At 39.2% G+C, this 25,519-nt stretch overlaps 2 protein-coding genes across 4 annotated transcripts in view; one reads left to right on the top strand and one right to left on the bottom strand.

Moving 5' to 3' along the window:
- The first annotated feature begins 7 nt into the window (after nucleotides 1-7).
- Nucleotides 8-18,010, top strand: plekhd1 (pleckstrin homology domain containing, family D (with coiled-coil domains) member 1). Of its 2 annotated transcripts, XM_074660443.1 has the most exons (14): nucleotides 8-2,476; nucleotides 2,774-3,493; nucleotides 6,497-6,590; nucleotides 6,725-6,814; nucleotides 7,213-7,289; nucleotides 7,744-7,835; nucleotides 7,931-7,983; nucleotides 9,273-9,367; nucleotides 9,463-9,556; nucleotides 9,969-10,174; nucleotides 11,776-11,908; nucleotides 14,419-14,563; nucleotides 16,130-16,273; nucleotides 17,173-18,010. In XM_074660443.1, exons 2-14 carry the CDS (start codon nucleotides 3,339-3,341, stop codon nucleotides 17,328-17,330), a joined length of 1,536 nt encoding a protein of 511 aa, XP_074516544.1. In that variant the 5' UTR covers nucleotides 8-2,476; nucleotides 2,774-3,338; the 3' UTR covers nucleotides 17,331-18,010. The 2 variants fall into 2 exon arrangements, with proteins under 2 accessions (XP_074516544.1, XP_074516543.1); XM_074660442.1 differs by lacking the exon at nucleotides 8-2,476 and having other exon boundaries at nucleotides 2,558-3,493.
- Nucleotides 17,707-25,519, bottom strand: part of ccdc177 (coiled-coil domain containing 177) — a 48,360-nt gene continuing 40,547 nt past the window's right edge. For both annotated transcript variants that reach the window (XM_074660430.1, XM_074660429.1), the window contains exons 2-4: nucleotides 21,972-25,415; nucleotides 18,738-18,903; nucleotides 17,707-18,129 (exon numbers count right to left, since the gene is read on the bottom strand). In XM_074660430.1, the coding sequence (XP_074516531.1) occupies nucleotides 22,827-25,403 (2,577 nt within the window). In that variant the 5' untranslated portion in view covers nucleotides 25,404-25,415 and the 3' untranslated portion in view covers nucleotides 17,707-18,129; nucleotides 18,738-18,903; nucleotides 21,972-22,826. The remainder of the gene's footprint in view (nucleotides 18,130-18,737; nucleotides 18,904-21,971; nucleotides 25,416-25,519) is intronic.

The raw sequence follows: 25,519 nt of genomic DNA, 5'->3' as shown, positions 1-25,519 counted from the left end.
GTTTTAGAGAGAGAAAGGAGTGGGTCGCATGCAGACCAGCAGCTGCATGACTTTTATTTTTTATGGGATGCTGTATGTGTGTGTACAAAAGGGAAAACACCCCACTGTGTTGCTTTACAGACGGAGCCCCATTATGTGCCAGTTCATCTTTTTAAACATCACAATCCCTGCTTAGATTTGGCGTTTACATGTTTCCCATCCTTACAAAGACATTATATTAAATGAGGCCACTAGTATACGTGTTCATGGCTGCAGCTAATGATTATTAATAATTCTCTTTAATTGCTTGGTCTAAAAAAATGTAAGAGAATTCCCAGAGTCCAACCAATGGTCCAAAAAACCCAAATATATCCAGTTTACTATCATAGAAGATGAAGAAATCCAGAAAATATTCATATTTGAGAGGCTGGAACCCATGAATGTTTTGCTATTTTCTCCTCTTTAAAAATTGCTGAAACAATTAATCCATTATCAAAATTGTTGCAGATAAATTTTCTGTCGATCGATTTCATTGCAGCTTTAAATGTGTTATGTGCATGGTTTACCAAAGCCTTTGAAGCCCCTGAAAACATAGTTTAAACATAACATAAGTATTTCTTTATGAGATTAAATATTCATGACTAAATAAGCAACAATCAAAGTTTGGAAAAAACATCCTTAATTATTATATATCAAGAGCTTAACGCTCAAAATGAATGGAAGTATCTGACACAACCGATTTAGTCCCTGATCTGTTTCATTGGAATGCAGGAGTGCAGGAGTTAACATACATTTACCTTTGTTTACATATGATGTTCATATATATGCAATTATTTGATAGCATTCATACAAGGTTAATGTTTTATAGTGGGAAAAAAATATAATTGCAAAGTAGAGAATATAAAAAAGAAGGGATATCTCCATGGGCAATATGGCGGGAGGAATGATTACTTTTGCAGTGTACCTGATGTTCTTTTAAAGAAACTTGAAAACATGTGAATTTGTCCTTTGAAGCTAAATCAACCAACTGGATTATCTGAAAAATGCATCGTCACAAAACTAAAAACAGGGCTGTTTTCTTTAGCTCGTGAAAAGTCGATGTTTTGGAGATACGTAGTTTTCAGCGGACAGCGACAGGGTTATACGGTTCAGTTTACAGCTCCTAATGTGAAGAAATCCAGTTCTTGAGCATGTGTTTACTAATGTTAGTTAAAGTGTTTTTTATTGAACGAATATGAAGCTTCATCCTTGCACCATGAACAGTCAAAATACTGGTGTTTAGTGGTAGTTTGACCAATCATAATCAAGTTTGTGGTGTTTGTCTGATCATCTCAAATAGAGTTGTACCGATACCGATACCAGTATCGAAAATGTGTCCGATACTTCCCAAAATTCGGGATCTAGTATCGGCGAGTACACCGGTCTATGCACCGATCCGATACCATCATTTATTAACCCAGACAAAAAGCAACTTGTTTAACCGGAAATCAATTCTTTGTGAGATTGTTAAGGTTAGGCGTTGACCTTAAACGGTTAAGGTTAGGATAGGTCATCGGGCAGTGAGTCTCGTGAGAGTTTTTATAAGTTTTTGCAGATCTCAGATCAGATTTCGCGGTTTGGGGGCTTCCTTCTAGACACAAACCTGTGCTTTCGCCTTGGATGTATCATAGCCGTCACTGGCAACTACTGTTTTAGAGCAGCAAAGAAGAACTGATTGCAGGTAGTTTATCACATGAAGATAGCAAACAATAACAGTGTGGTGCTAGTGTAGAGTCTAACGGTAACTAACAGTCGTCAGAGCAAGAGAAATGTAGTAGTGTAGTAAACAGCTGTTATATAATAACTACATATCGGATCGGTACTCGGTATGGGCCAATACCGCAAGTTCAGGTATCGGAATCGGTATCAGGAAAGAAAAAATGTTATCAGAACATCTCTAATCTTAAAATGCAATAAATTCTTTTACATTTAATCACACAGGCAGCGTTACATTAACAGAAAGCGTCTGCACTTACACATTTAAACAGTTAAACTGTAGAAGTTCGTTGAACTGTCAGATCTCTGCAGGAGGAGTTTGACGCCTCTATCACACAAACAGGAAGAGATGACGGCACATTCTGGGGCTGAGGGAAGGTTTCAGTTTGGATCGGGAGAGGTTTAGGATCATATTTGTAATAGTTTCAGTGGGGTTTCAGTAGGTATGTCTTTTCTTTTCTCTGTCATTCCAGGATGAGTCTGCCTTATTTCCATACTTTTGATTGTGAAAATCAGTTGTAAAGCAACGTGTTTTATGACGACTAAATTAAAGTTTTTTAACTGGTGAAAATGCTCTCTTATACTTTGATTATTTAAGCATGTTTACTGTTGAATAATGTAGCAGGTCAGTAACATGTCTGTTTTGTTTCCCCCAGATTTAATCATTTAAATTGTTGGTTTTAATGCACTTGATGCCAGTTTATAGAAAGCAGTATGAAGTTTTCATCTTGTATTCATCAAGGTAAGAGTTTATGCATTGTTACTGTTACTTTTGGTCACATTTTTTAACAAATTGTGGAATTTTTCTCTTGAATTAAATGTTAAAACTGTTGTTTCAGAGGCGTTTTCTACCCTGACGGGATGTTTTACCCGTGAAAAAAAAAGTCTGCCAGCTCATGCACTTCTCTGTGGAGGCTGAGCTGTCAATATCTTTATAATCTGCTGTCCATCCCCTCTGACACATGTTGTGTAAATTAATCTGATACTCACGACGCTGAGCTGAATGTTAACCGCTCTGCCTCTCCATCCTCTTTACCAGGAAGTCGCCTCTGCCCCAGATGTTCTCCTAATTCACTGCTGGAGCGGCGGATGGATGGATGGATGGAGGGAGTGATGGACTGATGGATGGATGGCTGGAGAGCCTGGAGAGTTTATACCTGCCAAGAGTCTGCGGCGAGTACAGTAATCTGAATAACAGCTTTTACTGGCTGGAATGTATTGACCGGCTTCAGATTTAGCAACTCATTCCAAAAGCCTCCCTCCCTCCCCCATCGCCTCCCAGTATCCCTCCACTCCCTCTCTCGTTCCCTCCCTCCCTCCCTCTTTCTCTCTGTCATCCCTGTTTTCATCTCTGCTGTGCAGTCAGTCTGCCTCCAGCTGATGAGCGTATTGGCAGCTGCATTATTCCACCCTGCTGAGTTATTGGGATTTGTTTTCTACTTTTCCTGCTTCTATGAAAGCAGTGCATGCACCTCTATGTGTGTGTGCATTGGGTGTTATTGGGCTAATTGTTATTGACTGACTGTATTAGTATTTTTTTTATTCTATTAATAGTTTTTGTTTTTGTTTTGCCCCACCTCCCAGGGCGTGGAAAGCCAGAGAGGATGTTCTCGTCTTCGTCCAGAAACTCTCTGTTATCGCCCTGGTCGTCCATGGAGCACTCGGACACTGAAGCGTTGGACATCAGCACCAAGGTGCAGCTGCACGGCGTGCTGTGGAAGAGGCCCTTCGGACGGCCGTCGGCCAAGTGGTCCCGCAGGTGAGGGTGAGGGGTGATTCACCTGGTGGATTTTATCTTTTAACCTCAGATAGAGCACTTTATTCTGCAGTTCTCTCTATCGGTTGGAGAAATTCTGCTTCTCTGCTGCTTATAAAACCTTCTCAAAACCTGCATGAACTTTAACAATTAGGTTTAGTTAATGTATAACTAAAATCGTAATAACACACTTACTGGACAATTTTCTACTAAAGTCTTTTATGCTACTCAGTAGGCCAGATTGAGTTTAAACCCATTATTTCTGTACAGTTGGCAGATAAAGATCAGGCTCCACTAATATTATATTATTAGTAGAATTAGATTCCAGTGGTGGCTGCGTAGGATTGTTTCAGACTCGTGTGATCCAAACATTTCCAATAACTCCAGAGCGTTGTAAAGTCCAAAAGTTATTGAAAAAAAATAGATGAATTAATTAAAAAAATTCACTACATGTTTTTATCGAATGAAATGTTCTGCTTCAATCCATATTTGTTGTGTTTAGCCTTTCAAAAACATTTTCACTGCAGTCGAGAGCTGTTTGCTCTCCTGCCTGCTGTGCGCAGAGGGAGATACTGACGAGTTATATTCATTAAAGAAAGTTAATTTATTAAAAAAAAGACTTAATACACTGAATCACTTTACTCAAATCTGTTCATGGATTTATATTTCTTTTAGGGTGATGACGTCAGAAAATATGGGGGGTGGGTTCAGCTTTTCTTAGATACAAGTAGGGGGGCTTTAAGGAAACAAGGTTGGGAACCACTGAACTAGAGGTTAAACATAAAGGAAATCTGCTTTTTCTATCATTTTTAAAAGTTGACATTTATTGGGGAGAAAGTTTTCCTCTGTTCTGGACAAAAATGCAGATTATTCTCAGTGAACGGTCATATTTTCATTCCAAAGAGTATCGGAGAGTACTGAAAAGTTATCGTAGCTGTGATATAGTTGAACAAAATACTTAAATTTACTATTTATTTGACACCACAGGTATAAAGTATCATTATTCTAATGTTTTGAGGACAAAAACTATTTAATTTGCTTTACAGCTGCAGTTGAAAACATCTGGAGTGACTTTTTCTTTTAGAAAAAATATCACAAATTACAGAAAATGATGGTGATTTTTCTGACAGAAGTTTAAATTAAATAAAATAAAACTTGCAGACTTGGTTGACTGTATTTCTGATGTTCAATCATGAACTTCCTCTCTTCCAAGATTTTGTGTTTATTATAGAATTGCTTTATATAACAACAGGATATATTGGATATCCCCAGTGTCAGTGTATCCTGATACGAGTGTATATTTGGATGGTAAAATGCCTGGATTGGTACCTTATGTCATGATAATGCTCTTAGTTTACATAACAGTTAAAGCGACAATACACGGTGGATCCAGAGAGTCCATTTGCAGCACAGTCTTTGTGACCTTTCCCGCTGGCTTGTGTCGTAAAGGTCAACATAATTTGGTTGTGTTCTGTGGAGCCGGTTGAGCTCGGAGATTTCTGGGTATTTGTTTTTGTTTTTGTCACCAGCTTAAAAACAAACGGAAGTTATCTGCCGACCAGTGTGATGACATTTAGATGTGGGGGACTGACCCTCAGAAAGACTTTAAATGTGTTCAGTCATGATGTGGCAGAATATTTAACAGCCTCCGCTGTGGGGGAAATTAAAGGGCTGCTTCACTGATTTCACACATAAAGGTCAGTTAGCTTGTCATGAAGAGTTAAACTCAGCCTGTGAAAATAGCTGTATAATGTCTTTTTGCACTGGCAAGAGGGTCTAAAGATGTTATTGAAGTGCATTATGGGAAATAAAGGATCAAGCTTTTTTGAAGCTGGATTTTAAAGTCAGGATATCTGGACCTCTTTTTGACCATTCTTTATTTAACCATTATTTATTAGTTTCTGGAAGTGCAATAAGATAACACAGGAGTATTGCTTTAACTAGTAGTACAAAGTTCAGTTAAAATGCACAATAACAGGACATGAAAGTAAACACAGCGTTCAGCGTCAAGGTTTTTTTTTCTACTTGCCCAAAGTCAATTTTTATTTTTCCCCATAAAAATTGTTTTATTTATTAGCGGTTATGAAATAACAACAAAGACCAAAGATACTTCTCATGTTTAATCTTTATTTAAGTAAATTAATCTGGAGTTAACCACCCAACTAAACTCGTGTTTCCAGGATAACTGAAACGCTCGCTTTCACTTCAGCTCATACATTTTGTCTGTACATGCAACCGTTTACTTGGGAGTGCCCGATCAGTATGGTGCATTTGCAACTCTCAACAGAGATGAGAAGGAAGCGAGATGGCTCACTCTTTAGCTACTTCCATCATCAGCTCTGGATATCCTTTTTAACTACTTGTGAGTTGCTAGATTTATTAGCCTGAAGCGGCATTTTACTTGCCCCGGGTAATCCTTATTGTTGAGCTCTGTAAACATCTAAATAGGTAACATATAAATCTATTTTCTATAAATGTCATAGCTTAAGTAGTGACTGTAGTTTACACATAATAATTACTTCATTTAATTACTCTTAACACATTTGAAGAAGAGGCAGAAATTCATGTTGTGTTCCCAAACTAAGGGTCTAGATCCACACAAGGGGTCACAAGATGAATCTAAGGGGTCTTTGTTGATTTCTTGTGTAAGAAATAAGAACAGGATTCTGCAACAACAAAAAAATCACTCTTCATAAGTCATGATGACGGTTTGCAAGTTCTGCTTTGTATCAATGACAAGACAAAACAAGAAGTAAAGGTTGGGAACCACTGATCCAAAGCTTAAAATAATAAGCAGCACAGGATGAACTAAACAGATCACTGGTTATTTATGAATGAAATACTTATATGTACAAAGAGGCAGAAGCAGGAATGTTCAAATATAGTTTTTTAAATGTATCAGTGAACTCGTTATCTGCTTTCATTGAGAACATCTGCAGACGTCGGTTCCTTTCAGCTCCACAGGATTGACTCACTGCTGCTTTCATTGTCTTCCATGGTACAAAGATTCTTCATCATCAAAGAGAGCTTCTTGCTCTACTATGCAGAGAGCGAGAAGAGAAACTTTGAGAGCAACAGGTACTTCAACATCCACCCCAAGGTGAGCTGCTGCAGCTCCTCTCAACACCTGTAACATGGTGGAAGATTGGAAGCACATAAATATTTAGGAGGTTTTAGATTGCTATTATCCAGAAACAACATTATAAATAACTGTGTGATGTGTTTCTGTCTCAGGGAGTCATTCCTTTGGGAGGATGTGTGGTGTCGGCTAATGAAAACATTGGCATGCCCTTTGCCATCGTGGTCAACCTGGAAGACTTCACTGTAAGACACTGATCCTGTCTCACATTCATTCCTCCATTATTCAATCATTTATCAGCCTTACTGAGGTTTAAAGTGTCAGACCAGGACATAAAGGTGCAGACAGACAACATGCAACAACAAATTTATGCAGAAATAGCGTGACAAAGCAGCTTGCAGAGCCGAGCTGAGCTCTTTCTAAATTCTACTTTTATGACTGTAATGATGTGAGACATCAGACTAATCCTGCAACAAATGGGACACATAATGGAGTGAATTTAACCGCTCACTGGGACACAACACTGTGACATCAATTTTTACTATGTCAGCAGCCCAAAGATGGAAATCCATTGTCTATTTTACAGCCTTAAGTCCGTTATCGACAAGCTGCTGATGGATAGTATTGTGTATCCGTCCCCCAGGGCACCATAGTCCTGGCTGCTGAGTCTGGGGAGGATCAGGTCCAGTGGATGGAGATGCTGCAGGAGTCGGGGAAAGTGTGAGTATTCGACTGACACAAATTCTCCCCTGGAAGGAATTACACACACAAGACACGACAATCTGTGTAAAATTTTCATGGGATTATAGACTTAGATTTACTTATTTAGGGATTAGAGACTTGGGATGCACCGATACCGGATTGGATATCGGGCTGATACTGACTCAAATAGCTGGATCAGATATCAGTGACAATGGGGCTGATCTACACAATTCACTTCTATGTTTATATACTGCATACATTATATACTGGGATTTTAATTCCTGTTTTAAGTTTTGACCAGTTTGTTGCTGCATTAAAAAGATTTATACTTGAATTGTAATTCCTGTCATCCCTATAGCCATGCCGCTAGCAGGATTAAAATGATGGAAAGCATCTATTTACATGCACACTGTTTTAATCATTTTTATAATCATCCCTTAGTTTTGTTAAAATCTCTGCGTTTTTCCAACAGCACGTGGAAGAACGCCCAGCTGGGAGAGGCCATGATCGAGAGTCTGGAGGCTCAGGGGCTGCAGCTGGCCAAGGAGAAGCAGGAGTATCTGGGTAAACATCATGGGGGGGGGGAAGTCACCTGCCTGAGATTTTTAAAGATTAAATCAGAGGAGAAAGTTTACGTGAAATATTTTTTCTTTCTCCAGATAAACTGATGGAAGAGACTGAAGAGCTGAGTCATCAGAGAGCACAGAGAGAGGTGAGACGTTTTATTTACTCCTCTGATGTCGTCTCATAACGGAAACAGCATGTTTAGTGAGTTTGGAATAAAGAACAACAACTTGTATTTTTAAGTGAAAAACAAACTATTCAAATATTTATGTACTTAAGATGTTACGTACGACAGCTAATTAGGGCCATTGTACTGTAGATGAAATTATGGAGCCAGGAGAGGGGGGTAATATTCTGAGACAAAACGAGGATAAAGTACATTTAGGAGAAAAAAATCTGAAAATTTACAGAAAAAACCCCGAATATTCTCTGAGATTATAAAGTCGTAAACTTGCGAGAAAAAAACTAAAGTCACACACAACTAAAGTTTCTTTTCAATCAAGGAACAGCATCGCTTCACTTTGTATGTTGGATCAACCTCATCACACCACAGACGCCACCGCTGGCCGTGTATTATGTCTGCAGCGGTTGACCTAATCAAATTATACTTTGCAATCAGATTTAGCAATAACGAAATACCCGTGATTTTTAGCCTAGAATCACCATATTATCATAAGCATACGTACTTTGAAGAGATATTGCCGTTAATTGGGTCTATTCAGAAGAAAACAACATACTCATTTACATTTTTTTCTTGTAAATTTGATTCAAATCAAAATAATTCTGAGTTGTTTTCTTGGAATATTATCCCCTTCCCCTGGCTCCGTCATTATTATAATTTATTTTTTTCACCTACAATGGCCCTAATACGCCGTCGTAACTTTATGCTTATATGTAGGGCTATCAATTATTTTCACTGATTAGATTTTTTTTTGATGAATCAATTAATTGTTTGGTGTATAAAATGAAGTAGTGCAAGGCCCATCGTAATTTCCCAGAGCCCAAGATGACTCTTTCAAAAGTCTCATTTTGTCCAACCAACAATCCAAAGATATTTAGTTTATTGTGATATAAAACAGAAAATCAACCTAGAAAATTAAAAATGTTTGAATTTTTTTGCTGAATAAATGAGCTAAACAATTAATCGCTTATCAAAATTGTTGCAGAATAATTTTCTGTCAAACAACTAGTCAATTAATCAGTGAATCTTTTGCTTTTTAATATTGTAGCATTAAGGATAACGCTGCATAATTATTTTAAATGTTATCGAAATCACAATATGGCCTACTGCAATTTTCAAATCGCTGGAGGCGCAGTATTTGTTGAAGGCAAAATGTGTGTCAAAATACCTTTTTAAATTAATGTTTTAGTTCACTGTCAAACTAGTGTGATCCTTCATTTTAAGAATCAGTACCACTTTCCTCCGTTTGTGTGCAGGAGCTGGAGCGTCTGAACCAGATTCTGGAGGAGGAGAAGATGAAGTTTGAGGAGGTGGTGTTGGAGCTGAAGGCGGAGCAGGAGCATATCAAACTGTAAACACTCAGCTATTTTGATGTTTGTTAACTGATACTGTTTATACTGCACAAGCCTGTAAAGTGATTTATTCTCTGCTGTGTGTTGATGACAGAGACCTGGACGGCACCGCTCAGTCCCTGAAAGGTGTTGAGAGTGAAAAAGAGGAGCTGAGCAGTTTAACCGTCATGCTGCAGAAATCCATCGAGGTATGAACCTCATCCACAGATACTCCGCTCTGCAGATACTGAGAGTGAGCGGGTCGTTGTAACAAGTTATTGATTAGTTGGAGAGGACTCTGGTACTCGATTCAGATCATGTAATGTTACAACAGCTGATGTAATACGTTGTGTAACAAACCCTCGAGGTTGTCCAGTTGTCCTGCTAACATAGTACAGCTGACATAGAGGCAACTTTCTGGTGAAGGGGATTAGAGCAATGTGGAGAAGAGATTATGATCACAATAAAAGTCAAGAATGAATCGCAGGCAATCAAATCGAAATTGCATCATTGCGGACTTTGTGATATCAGCAAACATCGTATCGTTGTCCAAAGAATCGATATATAATATCGTATCATGATGAAACTTGTGATTTACACCTCTATTGTTTTGTCCTTCAGGAGCTCTCTCAGGAGAAGAAGAGAACTCTGGAGCTGCTGGGGGTGAAGGAGGAGGAGAAGGAGGTCGAGACGTCAGAGGAGAGCTCAGCCTGCAGGGCGTCTGAGGACGGCGAGGATCCCGGAGACGTGGACCTGCTGCAGGACCTGCGACACATCGAGGAGCAAATGAAGATCCTGCTGAAGGAGAAGGGGCAGGCTGACGACATGTGAGTGACGCCTCAGAGAGGGGAACCCAGCATCAGACTGGGATTACTGGTTTTGGTGCAACAAAAGCAGAACAAGACCAGTTATGTACAACAGACTTTTAATTTTTACGTGTTATTATCGCGTTAACTTTGACAGCTCTAGATAAAAGCTTAAAATTCTCTGAGCGGTTTGGTTTTTCAGTCAGAAATCATAGACAATATAGTATTTGAATGAACGTATAAGTGTCAGGGTCGCATTAGAAACACTGATTACTGTATCAATACTGAAAAGGGAATGTAGTTTGCGAAGAAGGCTTCAGCTTGCGATTACGTTTTGGCATCCAAAGGGTCAAACACTGCGGCCTTTCCAGGGAACCTCTCTGCTAATGGCTCAGAGGATGTGAGTACTAGTGGAAATGTGTATTGATCCCTAAACAACCAGCTCCATTGATCAGCACCAGTAAGTGGGATATTACAGGCAGCTGCTATTGACTGCGTAGCACTAATGTTCTGTTACGAACACTGAAATATACGAGCCATAACGTTATGTTTCCACGAGCTCTGCCTTCACTCTCCTCCTCTTCTCGCTCGGCCTCTGACTGACTCACAACTGCATGGAAAAATACAGAAATACAACCAGAATCATGCAGAATAGTTTTCATACCAAATGCAAAATCAAGCTGATGCTCGCCTGCATTGTAAAACAACAGTTCTGATACAAATACTGGTTCAGTTTTTGTCGAGACTATTCCTTTAGTTGTTTGCATGTTGACTCAAATCTAAGAGATGTTTTTGGTGCAGTTAAATTAGACTCTATTTGAAGCATTTTTATTGAAAACACAATGATTTAAAAAACATGTTTTCCTTAATTTTTTCCCCCCTTAAAGGTGTTTCTATTATTTTGTCCACCATATTTACATATTATTGAGGACCAAAAGTAACAGAAACACCGGACATACTGTAATGAATCACTAGAAACTGCAGTCTGAAAAATGACGGTAGTTGAATCAACACCACGCTGACAGTGTTTCACAAAGGTACATTTTATTACAGGACTATTTTATTGGATTATTACATTATAATTTACATTTATTTATTTGATTTTTATTGTTATTTTTACTGGGGCTGCACAATTAATTGAAATTGTAGTGCAATATGGCCTACTTCAATATTTGTTGAAGGTGAAATGTGTGTCAAAATACCATTTTAAATTAAATATTGTAGTCCTGGCCTACACATCATATTCTAAAATGACAATTTTCCGTAATGCCATGTTAACAGACAGCAGGTAAGGGAAGTGTCAAACTATTCCTTGAAGTGTCTCACAGATAGTTCTGTGAGAGAAAGTTCTGCGGTTCCTGTTTTAACCTTGAAATTAAATTACATTGTGTTTGTGTGCATTCATGTGTGTCCTGTAGAGCTCAGTGAGCATCACAGCACGGCACCAACCTCTGCAGTCCTGACAGTGAAGGGCAACAGAAGCTCTATGCAGCTTTTATTCTGCAACGAAACAGCTTTTCAGCTTAATGTTGGAGCTTTTAAAAAGGGTTTAAATGATGCCAAAAATCATTCAAATTGACAAAATCTGAGTTATGAATATGTTCTGTGTTTGTGTGGTCCAGGCTGAGGGAGAACGATGAGCGGGCTAAAGTCCTGCAGCAGGAGAGGGAGTACTACTCGTCTCAGGCTCGGACGCTGCAGCAGTCGCTCTCTCAGCTCACCGTGGACAAGCAGCAGACCGAGGCCGAGCTCAAGGTAACACAGCATGACTCAGCTGCTTTACGCAGCAACAAAACACTGCTCAAAGTCACTCTAAAGGTCACACGATCAGCTGCCAGCTTTATATTTTCATATATCGTTTCATTGTTTGTGGATTGTTTCCCAGACTGTTTGCTTTGTTGCACCTGATGGAGACAAATTACACATTTTATTAAATTTATTTGCACAAGAACTCCTGTGACCTTATGTAATCCCAAGCGTGGCTCTGCCCAGCCCGAGCAGCTAATTATCATAATTAACTTTGTAAACATTTATTATAAGTGGGTGAGGCCTTTTTAAAGCATGACTTTTGTAAGATTTGTAAACAACACAATAAAACAGAGCTCTACCCGAAATCCAATAAATGCAAGAAGGATTCATTTCCATTTAAGTAACACCTGTGTTGATTGTCGCAGCAGCTCAGGTGGAGCTGATCACAGAACCGATGGTGTTGAGCTGCTCTTGTGCTCGGTGCTGCAGCATGGACTTTTTAAAATACTATGATACTCCTAAATACTACTAGCTCCACAACCCTCAAAACTATGGACCTGACACTTGACAGAAAGTTTTTAAATGTTTTTTGGGATTTTATATATCACATTTATTCAGTTTACCGTTCATTTATTGTCAATGTTGCTTCAAAGCCTTCTAGATACTAAATCATTTATTTCTGTTTTTTTATCCAAAATTAGTCACTTTTCATGAGCTAAGAAATCCAACCCTGTTTTCACTTTTTACCACCTGTTGTTATAATTATTATTCAGATAATCTCATGCGGTTTTAAATGGGTTATTTATCTGAGGAATATTTAAACCTTCAGTTTCTCTGAAATATTCTTTAGTTTTGAGCGCCTACTCAAAGTGTCAATCCTTAAGATTTCAGTCCCCAGGAGTCTTTTTGTTGCCATATGAAGAGAAATGTAATAGAGAAATTATATTTCTGTGTACATGAGGTTCCATTTTTCAGAATTGTGTGCATAATTTAATTTTTTGTGTGCATACAACAGCATTTTTTTCCAGGAATGTCACCACAGACACCCACTTCAGGGTGGTTCATTCAGTCTGATTCGTTATTGAATCAGGTCTGTGATATCCTCGGGGTGGTTCAGCAACACATCCTCCTCTAGTCTCTCTGGCATGAAGAGCAGATCTCACATTACATTTCCTGGAACAAAGAAAAGCTCATCCTCCTCTGGTCCAGTTTCTCTGTATGAAATTACCTTTGTTTCCTCTTTGTATCAACTCTCTTTCTTCCTTCAGGCCTCAGTCAAACTGCAGAAAAACATTCAAGTAGTTTAAGAGATGACACCTGCATTGTTGAAGTTCCCTTGAGAAAATACTCAAACCTCAACTGACTGGTTGTACCAGTCCAGGCTGATACTCCACACTATTTGTGTTTATTCTGTGTTTGTAAAATAAATGAATAAATGACTTGATAAATAATATACCATTAAAAGTAGCAAACATAATATTAAAAACAAATGTAGTCATTAATTAATTGCTAAAATGTCACATTAATTGGTATTTCTGTTTTAGTTTGCTTTTTTATTTATTTTCTTTTGTATTAATTCCCTTTATGTATTTACTCTTCGGTTTAATTTCCACTTTTATTTATTCATGTATTTATTTTTGCATTTATTTTTATTTATGTTTTTATTTTTGCATTTATCACATTTTTTGCATTTATTTTTGTATGTTATATTTATTTTTTAAAAGTATGTATTTATTTGTGTTTATTTATTTATTTATTTCTGCATGATTTTCCCTCAGCATTTCACCCCTTATTTATTTCCCCAAACTTATTTATCTCTGTATTCTTTTCTTTATACATTTCTTCATGCATTTCTGCTTCATTGTGCAAATGAGGGGGCGTTGCTTTCATGTTGTGAAAGTGAAGTACTGACAGCTGAAACTACAAGAAATGTAAAAATAAATGTATAAAGAAAAGAATACAGAGATAAATAAATAAGGGGTGAAATGCTGAGGGAAAATTATACATAAATAAATACATACATTTAAAAATACATATGAAATGAAAACAAACATAAATGCAAGAACAAATAAATAGATAAATAATACATGCAAAAATAAATAAATACATTAAAAAAATCATAAAAATAAATAAACAAAATTGGAAATTAAACAGTAAATAAATAAGGGAATAATAAAAAGCTAATTAAAACACAAATATCAATTTATATCACATTTTATTAATTAATTGACGATCTTTTTTTAATATTACTTTTGATACTTTTAATAGCATTTATTTATTTATTATTCTGTCTGCTATGTTCTCTCCTTCAAACATAGTGAGACAGATTGAATTTGACTAAACTCTCTTCAGCTGAGTGAAATCTTTCCTCCCTCACATAGGCTCAGTTTATCATTAAAAGCCCAATATTTCCCTCAAATGTCCACATACAGAAACAGTCTATTGATTTAACCCACTCAGTTGCTGCAGTAAGTTTTCACTAACATCCGGTGTGTTTGTTTCTCTGTGTGTCTCAGACGGAGATCGAGTCTCGGGTGGAGCTGGAGAAGAGACTGAAGCAGGCTGAAGAGGCTCTGCAGGAACTGGAGAAAGGCCTGGAGTCACTGGAGCGGACCAAAGAGACCGACGAGAAGATGAAGGGGGGTGTGAATCAGCTGAGGAGTGAGTGCATTCACTGATACCTTTATATCCCATGATGAATATGTTGAATATGTGCTGCAAGATTACATTTAGTTCACCGGGAGCGGTAAAGAGGGAGGTTGGTGTGATAGTTCCTATTTATGAGGTTAGCAGCAATAATATATCAGTATGTCCCAGTAAAATACATAAATAAATATGCATTTAAAGCTGATTTACTCCAATAATAAGCTGCAACTGGTTTACATACAAATGCTCTTAAACACAGAGTGGAGCTGTGAAGTGCATAATCTGATCCGACACCTGTGTGACTGCCCTCCTCTGGATAGAGTTTGTATCACATGTTGATCACATGTTGATCACATCCAGCAGATCAGATATCGGTCAAAGATAATGAAACATGTTTTATGTTCTTGAGTCCACAGAAACAAAATAGTTTTGTTTTATTTTGTGTAATTTATTCACTAGAATCAAACTATCAGGGCTGCAACTACTAATTATTTTCACTATCTGTGAATATGCCGAATGTTTTCTTGATTAATAGTTTGGACTACAAAATGTCACAAAGTCCCTGTTATCATTTCTCGAGATGATGTATTCATATATCAATGTGTCCAAAACCCAAAGATATTATACTAGACATTAGTTTACTATCATATATGACAAAAAGATTATCAAATCCTCACGTTTGAGAAGCGGGAACCAGGGAATTGATTTTGCATTTTTACTAGAAACATGACTAGAAAAGATTGATTATCAAAATAGTTTCTGATAAATTTTCTGTCGAAGACTAATTCATTAATCAACTAATCGTTGCAGCTCTAAAACTATTAAACTTGCTAAACTAGGGCTGTGTAATAATTCAGTATTCTCATTTTCATGTCTCCATATAATCATATGGTAAAATGAATATCAAGATATAATGGTTCAAAGTTCTTACCCTAAATAAAAGATAGCATGTTACATTTGTAAAAAAATCTGTCACAGACTGACTGTTAATGAGAACTAATGTTTTGTTTTTTTGTTGTAAAATTTAGAATTTTGTTCCAGTAAAAGCTAAAAAACTATTTCAATCAATGGGATGAACACAAATTTAACCGTTTTCCTGTTATTTTGAATACGCTAGTAACATATTTATATCAAGATAATGTTATAGCTGTCATAATTTTAGAGCATGAAGATTCATTCTGTCAGCTGTAAATTACAGATTTAAGTCTCCCCACTAATATTCGATTTATTACTCAATTCTATTTCCATGATATGAAAACAAGGCGTTTAACAGACCCCCTTTGTTTTTTTTTAATTTGTTTTTTCCTTTCCTTATATTTTATTTGTTGTATAATATATTTAATTTTTATATTGTTTTTATACTGTGAAATATTTCCTAAAATGTTTGTAATGAAAAATCTGAACGTTTATGTAATTACGATATATATATGTTATTACTATATACTATACTTTGACTTTTCTTTTTACTTTTTTCGACACATGACATGAAAACCACTGCAATAACACCAGCATCCTATGTATGTATGTACTGTATATATATTTTATATATATGATGTGTTTCTGATGTGTGTGTTTAACCAGAATTCTTTGAGGATTGTATCTGTGCAGCGGAGATCGAGGCGAAGCTTCCAGCGATAATGAAGAACGCTGTGTATCTTCACAAAGCTGCCGCACGCAGAATTAAGAGCTGCCGGATCCAGAGGAGAGCCTCAAAACGCCTCTGGTGTAAGTCTGAGCATCACACAGTAATGAGCACAACATAAACTCCCCCAACACATGCATATTTTATGACTGAATTCATCCACGTTCCCAACGGATATGGACATGAAACATAAGGCGAGAGATAAAATAAAAAATAAATATGAATTGTCCTATTGGAATTTGAGCCGTTGTTTCCCTGTTATAATTTAATTTGTGAAGCAATTTGTAAGGTCTGTTTCAATATGAGCGCTATAAATTGATCATTAATCCTCAAAGTGCAGACCGTGTGCCAATGGCAGCGCTCAGAAGCATTTTTATGGCATGTTATACAGTGAATTCATAGCACACTGTTCTATGACTTTATTGCATTTTTATACCATAGAACTTTGACATTTTTTATTAAATTTTTATATATTATAACTTTTTCAACATACTATGACTTTTTTTTCCGACACACTATACTATGACTTTTTTTTCCGACATACTATACTGACTTTTTTCGACATAATATACTATGACTATTTTTTTCCGACATACTATTCTATGACTTTTTACTCAACATACTATACTGAGTTTTTTCGACATTCTATACTGTGACTTTTTTTTTTTTTTTTCGACATTCTATACTACGACAATTTTTTTCGACATACTACACTGATTTTTTTTTTTCGACATTCCATGCTACGACTTTTTTTTCCGACATACTATGACTTTTTTTTTTTTTTTTTCGACATACTTTATGACTTTTTTTTCGACATTCTATACTGACTTTTTTTTTTGTTTTTTTCGACATATTATAGTATGACTTTTGTTTCGTTTTTGGACATATTATACTATCACAAAATATTTCTTCCTTTATTTAATGAGGCAGCTGTTTAGAGTCAGAAGAACCTCATTGATTGTTTTTTTTCTCTTCATTGCAGTAAAACATTCAAAGTCTTTTGCTGTAGCAAATGCTGACAGCGACAGCATGGAGGAGCTGCGGGAGACGGCCAGACGACTGACCTCTGACAGCAGCTTCAGAGAGAGCGTGTATAAGATCATCGCTCGCAAGGACGCGACGAACAAAACAGAGGACTGAGCGATGTGAACGTGAGCGGCGTAGAGAACCTGATACCAAACCCACCATTTGTTTGATGGAATCTCTGGTTGCAATCTTAATCTCCTATTATATGTAACAGCACTGGTTCTAAGTTCCCACATGGATTCACTGGTTTACAGTCCTTCTTTAAACCATTTGGTAGAAAAGTGTGGTAGGAAAACCTTCATATTTAATTTAGCCAAAGAGTGATTATGATGTTACTTGACATTAAAAACACAGTAACACTTGTTATAGATCATAATGTTTAAGAACGATCAGTCAGCCTTGTTTGATTGTAGCCTTGTACATTGAATTTCTAGTGTTATAGTATTATATTTTAATAGATTCAGCAGCTAGCACAAACAATGCAAATCCATCTGGTAAAATGTTTGTTTTATTATTCTGGTTTTGATTGTGTGCACAGATTGTGTCCTTTACTTTAACAGAGTTCTTACGAAAACAATGAAATCACATATGTGTATGATATTGATCTTGACCATTTCATTATTGCTACATCTGAAAATCTGTCCTTCGCGAAGCAACTCAATGACACAAGCATTTAATGATTATGATAACATCAGAAATGGTACAGAAAATAAGCCCAAATGTCTAGGTAAAGGGGAACATATTATGGATTGAAAAACATGCCTTGATGACAATAAAGCTGTGTTTGAACCTTGTACATGTCATTTCATTTATGCACACTAAAGGCTGCAAGTCTTATCCTTTGATAAAGGTAAGCGTGGGAAGAAAAGGGCATTTGCAGGTTACCTAACCAGCTCTCGTTCATCACCTGGACCTGCAGGAAATAAGAATGTGATGAATGGGAGTATAAAAAGTACAACTGTAATTCCATTTACTTCAATACAATACATATTTAAACTAAAGTCATAGTATAGTATGTCGAAAAAACAAAAAAGTCATAGTATAATCTGTTAGAAAAAAAAGTCATAGTATAGTATGGCGAAAAAACCCCCCAAAAAGGTCATAGTATAGCATTTCGAAGAAAATGAAAAAAGTCATAGTATAGTATGTTGAAAAAAAAGTCATAGTATGTCGAAAAAAAAGTCATAGTATAGTATGTCAAAAAAAAAAGTCATAGTATAGTATGTTGAAAAAAAAGTCATAGTATGTCAAAAAAAAAAGTCATAGTATAGTATGTCAAAAAAAAAAGTCATAGTATAGTATGTCGAAAAAACAAAAAAAAGTCATAGTATAGTATTTTGAACAATTTTTAAAAAAGTCATAGTATAGTATGCCGAAAAAAAACAAAAAAAGGTCATAATATAGTATGTCGAAAAAATTTAAAAAAGGTCATGGTATAGTATGTTGAAAAAAAAAGTCATAGTATATATATAGTACGTTGAAAAAGTGATAAAAACGTCATAGTATAGTATGTCAACTCACTTTTACATCGCTCTCTCCTCTCAGTCTGTGTTGTTCGTGGCATCCTCGCTTGCGATGATCTTGTACAACCTCTGCTGTCAGAGGTCAGTCGTCTGGCCGTCTCCCACAGCTCCTCCATGCTGCCGCTGTCAGTGTCTGCTACAGCAAAAGACTTGGGAGTGTTTTACTGTAATGAAACAGAGAAAAAAACAATCAATGAGGGTCTTTTGACTCTTAACAGGTGCCTCATTAAATAAAGGAAGAAATATTTGGTCATAGTACAGTACGTCGGAAAAAAAGTCATAGTATAGTATCTCTAAAAAGTCATATTTCGAGAAAAGTCATAAAAAGTCATATGTCATAAAAATGTCAAAGAAATTATAGTATGCCGTAAAAATGTCATAAGAAAGTCACAGCATGGTATGTCATAAAAATGTCAAATTACAATATATATATATATTACAAGCAAAAGTCCTACATTCAAATCTTAACTTATGTAAAAGTACAAAAGTATCGATCAAAATTTTCTTAAATTACATTTTTACTATGTATACTGCGGGTAGCTTGTGAATTTCACCAATAGATCAATAAAGTTGCATCTTTATCCATAATAATACGTTGTAATTGATTTGTTGATTTGATATTATTATTCTAAATCAGCAAAGTAACTAATAACTAAAGGCATCAAATAAATGTATAGGAGTAAAAGTATGAACTACCAGAACATTACAAATTAAGTACAAGTACCTCAAAATTGTATTTAAGTACAGTACTTGAAGAAATATACTTTGTTACTTTCCACCACTGGTATTTTCTGTTTGTATTTTAAGACGTTCAAAACCCTACAAATATACAACATTGACTGCTCAGTGTTGCACTTTTAGTTAGTGTTTAAAAACACACAATATGGATTAATATACAATATGGACATTGAAGTGTTAAGATCAGATGCTCAGTGTCATATACAGACAATATAAAAGCAATGAGCCACTCGAAGATGAGCCGGCCTCTTGTGGTTTACTGCAAAATCAATATACTAAGTGCAAAATGCAAAATTAAACTACATTACATAATACTTACAGCTTGAGTCATTATTTACTGACTGGAGATAAGAATATTATGACAACAGGCTTTTGGGAGCCAAAGTGTGTATTTAGCCTGTTGTTCATTATTATTATTATTATTATTATTTGTTTATGCTGCACATGCTCTTTTGGTTAACATCACTTCTGGTAATTGAAACAGGAGTGTGGTTTCACCTTTTTTTAGAAAAAGAGGTTGAGGTAGGCTTGAATATTTTCTGTTGAGTGTCACTTCCTGTTACATACTTTAGTTATTCCAGTTAGCCTAAGTTATTGTTTGTAATTCCTTTCATTTAATAAACAGTAAAACGCATCTGGACTTTTGGACTTTTTGGAACGAGTCACAGAGTCAAGAGCCTACTTCAGGCTTTTTAATTGATAGTAGTCGCTACAATAAGACTTCTAGTTTTATAGATTTTTAGATAAATCCACAGAAGTAATCTATTTATTAATGATAGACGATCATTATAGTATCTATTATTATAGACAGAGAGTTTAGAGCCTAATATTAGCATCATTTAAAAAGAGCTGCAATATTTTCTCAAATGTTGAGAACCAGGAATCGCGCGTCGAGCACATGCTGTACACTAATTTAAAGTGCTGCATCACTTCCCTCAATCTGTCTGTAAGTATTTCTGACACACAGAAATAACAAATGCCATTCTTTATACGTCTTATTCAATGTATATCTTCAGTAGCTGTCAAATCTATGCAACAGGGAGTTACAATTAGATTTTCTGTCATAAATTCATCCCAAGGTTATCTGTTCCTCTCTGGTCTAATAACGTTTCCTTTTTTATTTAGAATTCAACTGTAACTGTGTGGTTTACTAAGAGGTATCTACTAGAGATGCACCGATCCAAAGTTTTTCAGTCCTGCTACCGATACCTGGGCTTTGGGTATCGGCCGATACAGAGTGCCGATCTGTTACCAGTGTTTAATTAATAAGCTGTATGCCTCACTGTGTGGAAGTGACTGGGATCATTCTTTAAGGTATAAGGCAACATCAGGCTTGACTTAAACATTGCTTTCCTAATGTTCTAAAACAAATGTAACAAATAAATGCATAGATATAAATTTACTGAATTGTTATTTATTATTAAAATAATAAATCGTACACCAGCATCTTGGTAAAAAATCGTCAAAATTAAAAAGAATTACAATTTAAGTGTACATTTTTTTTAATTCAGCAACAAACTGGTGATTTGAACAGAAACTCAAACTCCAGTATATAATGTATATAGTCTATAAATATAGAAATTAATTGAATAGATTGGCCCAATTGTCACCGATACCCGATGAAGCTATTTGAGTCTGTATCGGCCTGATATCCGATACGGTATTGGTGCATCCCTAGTATTTACTGCAGCTTTTACTATATTACTACAATCTAATATAACCTTTTGCTAGATTGGCGACCTCATCTTTTGAGTCACCATAAAAACCTGCCGTCTCATCCCTCTAACCTTACATCAAATCCCCATGATTATCTGGTGGGAACAGCGTGGCTCAGTCAGGGCCGTAAGCCTGTCAGTGCTCTGCTGGTCTAATGCTGCATTTCAAATTCAGTCTGGCTTTTTATCTCAGTAGTTAGTGACGTTAGCAGGTATCAGACTGTCTGAAATGCTCGGTCAAGTCTACTTCCTGGCAACAGACGTGCGGCACGAACAGCGACTGACTGTGTAGGTGAAGGTTTAAAAGGACTTCAGCCTGAATGAGTGAGGAGAACGTATGCTGCAGTCATTTCCCCGCCTAACACAGATGTTAGTATCACAAAGTGATGGCGTGTTTTTCCAAAGAAGCAACCAGAATGAGCCACCAGAGAGGCAGCTCCCCACAGGCAGCCCCCTCATATTCCCACGCACTCTCTCTGCTCGGTCATTCACCTTTCGCTTGTTCCATCCTGATTTCTATTGCTATGGCAACTCCTACATGTGAGGGCAAAAACCCATGTGTGTCTCCTTTTTCTTTTAATCTGAGAGATTGAAGGATTAGCCCAGCCAGAGGCCTTTAAAGCCTGTTGTTGGCGGCTTGCATGTCGGCTCATGAGTGGATGCAATTTTTTTTCACTGTCAAGTCGAGGTCAGTGTGATCAAGGGTTGTTTTTTTTTTTTAACAGCACACAGCAAAACAGAAGGCATTGCATAACCTGTAAACGCAGTAAAACTCGTACCTGTTGACCTTGACTTGGTCATCAGGCGGCTGTGGGGAGCAGATCGACGTCAGGGGAGTCAAAAGGTGGCTGTCTCTCAGAGTGCTACTGTAATCTGACATGAAGAGGAGAGACAGAGGGAGTCCTTGAAGGGAATAAGAGGGAGGAAAAACAGCCCCCCGCTGCATGAATCGGCGTCCTCTGATGCTTCATCAGCACGGGGCTCGTGCACACGGTCCTCCTGTGCTGCATTGTCAGCTGTAAGGTCCGGACAAGTGTCCAGCCCGGGGCTTTATTTCCATGCTATATCTAGCTGTGTCACAGTGCGTGTACAAAAGGATCCTGCTTTCGCTTTGGGGGAGATCTAGAACCATTTGCCCTTAATTTCCCCTTACAGAAGTGCTCCCTTAAAAGCCTCTGCAGTTGTCATGGAGTTGTGCTTCCTGGTAAACAATGACTCTTTTCATTCCCGCACAGCTTTCAGTCCAGTAGCTGAGATGGACGGAGCAGAGGGCAAAGAGAAAGAGAGAGGGAGGAGGGGTTGTGTTGCTGCACAAGGCAGCTCTCTCCGCATCTAATATGAAGTCCGCTGTACGTCCCACACAGGCTTTACTGTTCATTTATAACAGCTGATAAAGTTTGCAGTCTCATTACATCCATGATACAAAATTTGGTTTGCTTTGAAAGGATCTACAATAAAAAACGATGGTCAAAAATGTAATAAAACCAGCTGATGGAGTGAAGATATGTAAGGAAAAAATAACACTGTGGTTCTTTATGGGAAGAAGGGTAAAGCTTTTGAGTGATGAGGGCCATAATGAAGGCAGGAGCCGAGCACATGACCAGAAGTAAGGGGTCCACGGCAAAGCCGTGGGTTTATTTCTCATCCAAGCAGGCATTGAGTTGAGCTTCCAGAGCCATTTTATCAAACGTACGCATGTTGGTCTCCTCCCGTACTTTGTCTCGTACATGAAAAGAGGCTTGTGCCACAGAGCGAGCGCTCTCCAACACCGCCCTCTTCTCCTTGAAGATCTGCTCGCTCTTCTCCAGCTTCCTCTCGATGGACTGCAGCAGCTCCAGACGCCTCTGTTTCTCCTCATCCTCCACTCGCTGCCTGTTGAGCTTCTGCAGTTTTTCCTTCTCCTGCCGGGTGTTGACCGCCCGCTGAGCTTTCTCCTTGGCCCTCTCCTCGGCCACTAAAGCTGCCTGCTGGGCTCGCTTCTCCGCCTCCTTCACACGAGCTTCCATCTGCTGCTGCTGTTGTTTCTCACGCTTCTCTGCAGCCTTGCGTGCTTTCTGGATCTGCTTCTCCTCACGCTTGGCCTTTTCTTTCAGCTCCTGCCCTCGACGCTCAACTATCTGTTCATAATTCTCCAGGGAGCGGCTGAGCTTCACCTCCGCTGCCCTCCTGGCCTCCTCCCTCTCCTCCTGCTCTCTGCGGGCGATTTCCTGTATCAAGGCGGCGTGACGTCTCTTCTCTGCTTTGTTCAGACCTCGTCTATCCTCCTGGCCCTGGTGCTCCTTCTCTTGCCTCTTCAGCTCAGCCATGGTGAGCTTCTCCTTCAGCAGCAGCCTCTCCTGCTCCAGCATGGCCGCCCTCTCCTCCTCCAGGGCCTTCAGGTTCTGTTCCTGAAGAGATTTCTTATGCTTCTCCTCTCGCGCCGCCTGCTGTAACCTCAGCAGACGGTTGCGATCCTGCTGCTCAGCGAGCTCCCTCCATCGCTCCTCGCTCTCCTCAGCCTGTCGCATCTTGGCGGCTACTGATAGTCGCTCCTGCTGGCTGAGTCTCCGCTGACGTATCGACACCTGAGTCTGCCACACCCGCTGACACTGAAGCACCGCACGCTGCTTCTCTCTGTCCTCCTGCTCTCGCCGCAGCTCATCCATTCTGCGCTCGCTATCCCACTGAAGGTGAGCCACGTAGCGGGTCTGACTCATGATGTCTTCCTCCTGGTATCTGGCGAGCATCAAAGCTGCGATCTTGCGGTCACGCTCGGACACGGCCTTCAGGCCTCGACGCTTCACCTCCCTCACTATGCGCTCCACCTTCTGCGTCGTCTGCAGAGAGTGGCTCAGGTCGCCCAGGCTGAGGCTGCGGCCCATCAGGGAGTTGAAAGTGGCCATAGTGCGAGCTCGGGGACTAGAGGCTTTAGCCCAGTGCTCTCGTGGTCCATCCCAGCTGTAAGAAGACGAAGCACCTGACTCGGATGAGGTGCATGTAGTAGTAGTTGTGGTGGTGGAGGTGGAAGAGCAGACGGGATCCATCTTCCGCTGTAAGGACTCCAACGAATGGCTTTTTCCTGGCACCTTGACCTGACAGCCAAGATGTCCATTGTGCTGAGAGTACGGTGCTCCGGCTACACCGTTCAGAGGCGTCCCAGAGCTCTGAACTGCAGGCCTTGTCACTGATGACGATAATGTGGAGTTGGCTCTGGGGAAGGAGGGGGGTTTTGGTGTCGATCTGGGGAAAGTGTTAGAAGATTTACCACCTGAGGACTTCCTGACTACTGGAGGAGGGCCGGACGAGAGCGGGCGTGTGGTTTTTACTTCAGATGAAGAGTACAAAGGATGCTTGGAGGATCCTTGGAAACCACCCTTGGAGGACGGTGTGGAGGTTGTGGAAGCAGTTTTTGAGGACTGAGTAGATTTAGGGGAGGTACTGGATGGAGGGGCTTTAGATAAAAGAGTTGCACCTGTTTTAGAGGTTGGACCTGACGCTGTGGCTCTAGAGGATGCTCCAAAATCAGGGGCAGAGCTGGAGGTCACCGGCCCAGATTTAGGAGGCGGAGTGGAGCCAGAGGAAGATTTGTGCTGCTGCTCCACAGAGGATGACGCACTGCTGCCGGTATTGACCGCCGCCTGCAGAATCCTTCTTTTTTCCTCTCTAACGATCCTCTCCCTCTCTTCCCTGCACTGCCTCAGTTTGGCGTGCCTGTCCCTTTCGTAGACTTCAAACAGGCCTGTCGCCACACGCATGGAGCGGCCGGGAGCCTCCCGGGCGAAGTCAGCCAGCGGGCGGGGCAGGAGCTCCACCGGTTTGACCCCACATCGAGCACACGCCTCCAGAGAGTGAGGGCTTGTTAGCACGTAACGGCTGCCCTCCGCGGCCGGCGAGTCAAAGTTGTATAGGTCCAGGTGCAATTTAGGTGACGGAGCTCTGTCAGTCTGAGTCTGTGGTTGCTCAGGTGGTTGCTCAGGTGGAGGCCCCTGAGGGGCGGTGGCGTCTGGCCCCTGAGGGGCGGAGGCGTCTGGCCCCGCCGGTGATGCAGTGTGGCTGGGGCTCGGCTCAGAACTGCCGGAGGGCGGCGTCTCGAACCCGGCGTCCCCCTCATCCTCTGTAGTCGTGCCATCCGCCTGTTCTGGCAGTCGAGGGTCTTCAGTGGCCACAGCTGGTGTGTCGAGCTGTGGGCCTTTACACTTGTTCTGCTCCTCAGCCTCCGAGGGGTCGACCATAGTTGGCTAATACTGCAGGTAGAGAAGAGGGAGGGGGGCAGGGGTCAATGGAGTGATGGGAGGTCGTATGATACGTGGATAAAATAGCAGGAAGAGGTTTCAATTAGAGGATTAGA

The sequence above is a fragment of the Sebastes fasciatus genome, chromosome 15 (assembly GCF_043250625.1).
Source record: "Sebastes fasciatus isolate fSebFas1 chromosome 15, fSebFas1.pri, whole genome shotgun sequence".
Classification (NCBI taxonomy): domain Eukaryota; kingdom Metazoa; phylum Chordata; class Actinopteri; order Perciformes; family Sebastidae; genus Sebastes; species Sebastes fasciatus.
Note: the sequence above shows the minus strand (reverse complement) of the source record. Positions and strands in the feature narration are given on the sequence as shown.

Bases quoted from the DNA above. Each gene is read 5' to 3' on its own strand.
- plekhd1 (XM_074660443.1), top strand. From the start codon at position 3,339: ATGTTCTCGTCTTCGTCCAGAAACTCTCTGTTATCGCCCTGGTCGTCC. The intron at 6,591-6,724 runs GTGAGCTGCTGC...TTTCTGTCTCAG, and splicing joins ACTTCAACATCCACCCCAAG to GGAGTCATTCCTTTGGGAGG. The intron at 6,815-7,212 runs GTAAGACACTGA...TCCGTCCCCCAG, and splicing joins TCAACCTGGAAGACTTCACT to GGCACCATAGTCCTGGCTGC.